The sequence below is a fragment of the Cyprinodon variegatus genome, unplaced genomic scaffold (genome assembly GCF_000732505.1).
Source record: "Cyprinodon variegatus isolate N-32 unplaced genomic scaffold, C_variegatus-1.0 Scaffold24, whole genome shotgun sequence".
NCBI lineage: Eukaryota > Metazoa > Chordata > Actinopteri > Cyprinodontiformes > Cyprinodontidae > Cyprinodon > Cyprinodon variegatus.
Window position 1 is genome coordinate 2020064 of NW_015150477.1, and position 5561 is coordinate 2025624.

Genomic DNA, 5561 nt, shown 5'->3' on the forward strand with positions numbered 1-5561 from the left:
GGATGGTTGGATGACGGTTGGACGGCTCACCGTGATCACATCTCCGGCCCGGATGTACAGGGCTGTGGGGTCATGGAGGTTCCAGTGGTCCTTCAGAGCTCTGACCTGCAGGATTCCGGTGGCATCTGAGGAGGAACCAGACACAGTGAGCTGAAGGAGCCTGCAGGGGGCGCTATGTGGACCATCAGAAGCTTAAACCCATCGGATCCAAACAGCGAGGACTTTGCTTCTGCTCTCACTGGGTTTGAGCTAACAGAGAACCAGAGCATCTAGATCAGAGCCTGAGATCTTTAAAGGGATAAAATAGAAGCTGCAATCAGCTCCTGACTCCTCCCTCCCAGGAAAACCTCCTGCTAACCAGGCTCATCAATAATGGATCCAGAGCATGTGGCGGCGGAGCGTGCACGGCGAGGAGGAACGTGTGAAATCGCTCGTTAGCAGCTCAGAGCATTCCCTCTGGAGCTTCTAACGCTGCTGCTGCTCAGAGCAGCAGGCAGAGCCTCAGATCAAGCCCTCAACCCACCGACCGCAGCCTGCAGAACCAGCAGACCCAGCAGAACCAGTAGACCAGGTTCTGGACCCCTCTGCAGGACACTCAGAAACAGCTGAGAGGTTCCACAGCAGCTTCTGGTTCTCTGAGGATCCTTCAGAACGTCCAAACGGTTCTGCTGTGATCCAGATTCCTCCAGTCGTGGCGTTAGCTGACTCATTTTCAGGAAGGTTCTCTTCCACCGGTGCAGAGCTTGCTCAGCCCTAGAAACAGCTGGGCATGTTGAGGAGCTCTGGAAAATAAGAAGAACCACCTGAAGGTCTGCTGAAGAACACTGATGGGCAACATGGACTTTACTCCAAGGCTGGAGGGAAACCTCCTGGAAGATCTGGAGAAGAAAAGACATCCTGGTCCAGATGGGGTTTGGTTCCATGGAGAAAGAACGGCATCAGGAGGAGCAGCTGATGGGTGGATGGTGGATCAGGACCTTCTTCCTTACCTCCACCGAAGGAGAACCAGTAGATCTTAAACAGCAGGAGGAGAAACAGGAGCCACCAGACTGGGACCAGCTCCAAACCCAATGGGTCACCATCAGTCTGGACCTGGTCCAGGAGTCCAGAGATCCACAGAGAACCCAAGAACCTCAGTGGAGACCTTTGATCTGCAGCCTTCAGAACATTTAGAGCGTTTCTCTGCAGGGCGGCGCGTCGTCATGCTAACGGTGACCATCTGTCCCGATTCCAGGGACAGTCCCCGATTTGGACCACCTGTCCCCGGCTTACGCTGTCCCCAGAAATGTCCCTGATTTTACCGTTTTATGAATGAGGGGGAAATGTTGCATATAATCTTTTTTTGGTGTAGAGAGCGCGTTTTCGCCCCCCCGCTCTGGTCTGCGCCCTCTGCGTCTGCATCCGGTGTTTGTTTTCTTTCTGCTTATTTTTTTTTTTTTTTTTGTTTTTTTTTGTGGGATGGATAGGTTGGATTATTTTTTCTTTTTATTTCCTTCCTCTATCATTACTGCTTGCTTGTAGTTTTGTTTTTGATTTATAAAATATATTCCTGTTGGGTTTCAGTATTACTTTTTTAAAGGACAGATTATTTTTATGCCCTGAGAGATTATTTTTCATTCATCTTTACGTGTAATAAAATAAAACGCGTATATTTGGTGTGTCTGCTTCAAGCTGCTCATGAGAATGATCCACATTTATAGATGTGTTTTAATAGATGTAATTTAATCTGAATATAAAAATCTAAAGTAACTTTTTTAATAGTGACACAGATTATAATCCAGGCTGCAGGAGGCGACCCAAAGCTCTGCAGCTGACCAGGAAGCAGTAGAAACAACTGGAGGACTTTTATTTTATAGCGATCATTGTGTTAAAAAAAAAAAATGTTTTTTTTTATTTGTAAATTTATATAAAAGTTTCATTTTTATTTTATGGAATAGAAAAAGAGGGAAATTCTCACAGACTCTGTATTGATGCCAACTGGCCTGAACTGTTGCTCACATGGGAGGAAGACAGAGACTGAATGATTATATAGCTCTAATTAATAATCACTATTGATTAATATTATTTATCTTAGGAAATGGAAGAGGCGCGTTCCTGGATTTCACACTTGGTTTTTGTTTAAACATTAATAGATATGTAAAAATGGATGAAAACTGTCCCCGTCTCCTAGTTTCATATTCATAACATTTATTTATTTGTATCTATTAGCTGGAAATGTCCCCAGATTAGATCGCAGACTCACTTTATTCATGCTAGCTGCTAGCATGCTAGCATAGCCGTTACCTCGCAGCAGCTGCTTGATGTCCTTGCTGGCGTGGGAAGTGGTGAACTGGTTGACGATGTCCAGCGCCGTCTGGTTGTAGGTGTTCCTGATGTTCACGTCTACTCCAGCCTGGACGGAGAAACGCAACCATAACCTGCTAAATAAGAAGCTAACTCTCAGTTAGCTTCTTATTTTCTCCTCTTAATGTTAAAAACAGGCAGACAGACTATGATCGACATGCTGCACTTTTGTTGTTATAAGAAAAACTAAAATAATAAAATAGTTTCTGCTGCTGTGTCATGTAAATCACAGAGTATAATAAAGTTAAAGTGGTTTAGATACTAGCTTAGATGTTAGCTTGCTAGCACCGAGTCGTTTTTAGGTGATATAAAGTCAGTTCTGTCTTTTAAAAGACTAAATTCCTACATCACTAAAACACACTATGATTGAAATAATCCCTTATTATGTCAACACTTTGTTCAAAATGATATATTTGTTATTTTCTAAGCTAGGCTAAAACCAGCTAATAGCGAGGCCCCCATTTTAGCCTCTAGATAAGGAGACAAGCTAATATATATTTTTGGAATTTGAACATTAACCTGAATGTTTTCCACAACCTAAAACAAATTTATACCATCGGCTACATTAGCAGAAACAGCTTCAATCTAGTAGCCATAAATCAGCGTTAGCACTGAGCTAACTGCGCTGCAGGAACTAAGGAAATGACCCCAGGGGAGCTAAAGGATCTAATGAAAAGGTTTATTTTAGGAAGCTGTGTTCTGTGGGGAGGCCATCCACGATCTTGAATCAAAACACTTTTATGAATTAGTTTAGTTACTGTCTTCCAAGCTAACGGCTAAAGTTAGTCTAGACTAACTGAGGTTTGGCCAAGCTAGCGGGACACAGAGTGCTATCTCACTCATTAAATCAGCGAGTGATTCATTTCAGGCTGTGAATGAGTGAGAAGAGGCGCTAATAAACCCCAACATTCATCAGTCACACTAAGAATGACTCATATAGTGACTCCAGAGGGACAGGTGGTCTGATCTAGAATACATCTGATCTAGAATACGTCAGATCTAGAACACGTCTGATCTAGAAAATGTCTGATCTAGAATACATCTGATTTAGAATACATCTGATCTAGAATACAACTGATCTAGAACACATCTGATCTAGAACACGTCTGATCTAGAACACATCTGATCTAGAACACGTCTGATCTAGAATACGTCTGATCTAGAAATAGTCTGATCTAGAATACATCTGATCTAGAATACGTCTGATCTAGAATACGTCTGATCTAGAATACACCCTTCATATAACAGACTGTAATGTGGAACTGGATCTTTTTCTTTTCTGATAATTTTTTCATCTGAGACTTTTGATTCACTGAAAATAATTTCAGATCAGAGCCTGAAAGTCACCTGATCTTTATTACCGACTCTAACTGGTTTAAAAAGTTCAAACAATCCTCTGGACTTTGTTTCCCAGTCTGAAGACGTTTCTTTTCCATCCAAGAAGATTTTTCAATCCAAAATGTCAGAAATAGCGTTTAGTTCCAGGTTTTATCCAGCAGCCCAACAAAGCCTGGTTTTAGTTTAGAAAACAAGCAAATAGAAACGGATGAACGGGTCCCCCCCTTAGGAATGGGGGTCGTTTGGCTTCTTTGTTAGCCTGCAATGCCCCATACCTGTCTATGTCTCTGGAAGGGGGGGGGGGTCGTTAAAGACTCTAACTGTTGCAGTTCTGCTATTAGCCCACCCGATGTCACCTTTCTATGGGTTAAAGGTAAAGCTGCATGCGGTGAATGAGTGGGGGTGGATCTCAGACTCACGTCCAGCAGCAGCCGCACCACCTCGGTTTTTCCATACAGCGACGCTTCATGCAGGGCTGTTCCAGACTTGCTGGTCTTATTGATGTCGATGCCGGCCTTCAGCAGCAGCCTGAAACAAGCAGAAAGCTGCAGGTTACACCTTGATCCTGAGATTTTACCCATCAGAACTCGTCATCTAACCGACCAGCTCAGCTTGTCTTCTTAGAGCCAGAGTCCTGACATCAGAGCAATGGTGGATGAACCCAGGAAGACCTGGTGGCGCTGCTACCTGACAGCCTCAGCTGGGCTTCATTCATCCATCCAGAGCAATGAAGCCAAATGAAGCAGGTAGTTCACTGTAGTCTTTAATTCAGCGGTTCTACGCAGACCTCATTTCCTCCTAAAACTCCCAGAGCTGCATGCGTTAGAAACGGCAGGGACTGCGTCAGTCACATGGAAACTATCCAGCGGTTCTCTGTTGTTCTGGTTCTTCAGAGCTGCTGTCAGTTATCTTCACATCTGAGGCTCCCAGAGAGCTTCCCCTGACAGGGCAGAGGAAACACTGAAACTGGGTCACAGAGACGATTTCACATCCCTGCAGGGAGTCTGAGGCAGGAAGACGAGTCCACGGCGAGGGGGAGCTGAACCAGAACCACCTGCAGCCTTTGCATGCAGCCCAACGCCGCAAACAGCAGCTGAAATATCCCGCTGATAACCAAACGCCTCTGTGCTGCTGGATGTTATTCACACTGTTCCTCCAACAGAGGAGGCGAGAAACTAAACACGATCACATCACCGACAGGAGGACCGCTGGAGAAACAGCAAACACCCTGACAGGTTCCATCATTTTATGGTCCATAAAACAGAGATTCTCTCTGTAGGTCTTCACTCATTTCCCAGACTCTAGATATTTTTGTTCTAGATGGACCTTTTTTTTTTTCCATCAGAAACCAGCAAAACAAATGAATGAACCAATATTGGTGTTTGATCCGTCACACAGCAGAGCCTGAATTCACTGCTGCGCTGCTTTAAAGGTTAGCGCAGTTAGAGATCAGGACAGGAAGTCCTTTAGGTTCCCAAAGGTTCGCACACAGAGGGACGAAACGCGAATAATCTGGAAGATGATCAGTGAGATTCTGCATCAGCAGTAGGAAAAAACCTGCAGCTTTTTCAGTTGCTGATAATCTGGGATGGAAGGATCAGCAGGGAGGAGGGATCTGTGATGACGCTCCTTAGTGCACCTGTGGTGCTGCAGTCTGGAGATGAATTAAACTGGTTTTTATACATCTGTTCGGGCCCATTCCTTCTGCTCCTTCATCATCATCATCATCATCATCCAACCATCAGATCTGCTGTTAAGGACGGCGGGAGCCATGGCAACCATCCGTTTGCTTTTTATGAAAGTTGAGATAAAAAGTATTTAAAGTCGCTCACATTCAGAATTCAAACTTCTGAAAGTTCTTTAAATCTGAAATGATTCCA

At 44.4% G+C, this 5561-nt stretch overlaps 1 protein-coding gene across 1 annotated transcript in view; it reads right to left on the minus strand.

Annotated features, from left to right (window-relative positions):
* LOC107096962 (caskin-2-like) overlaps nucleotides 1–5561 on the minus strand; it is a 19302-nt gene that overhangs the window by 10556 nt on the left and 3185 nt on the right. The window contains 3 exon segments of the mRNA XM_015393892.1: nucleotides 24–125; nucleotides 2284–2392; nucleotides 4101–4209. Of these exon segments, the coding sequence (XP_015249378.1) occupies nucleotides 24–125; nucleotides 2284–2392; nucleotides 4101–4209 (320 nt within the window).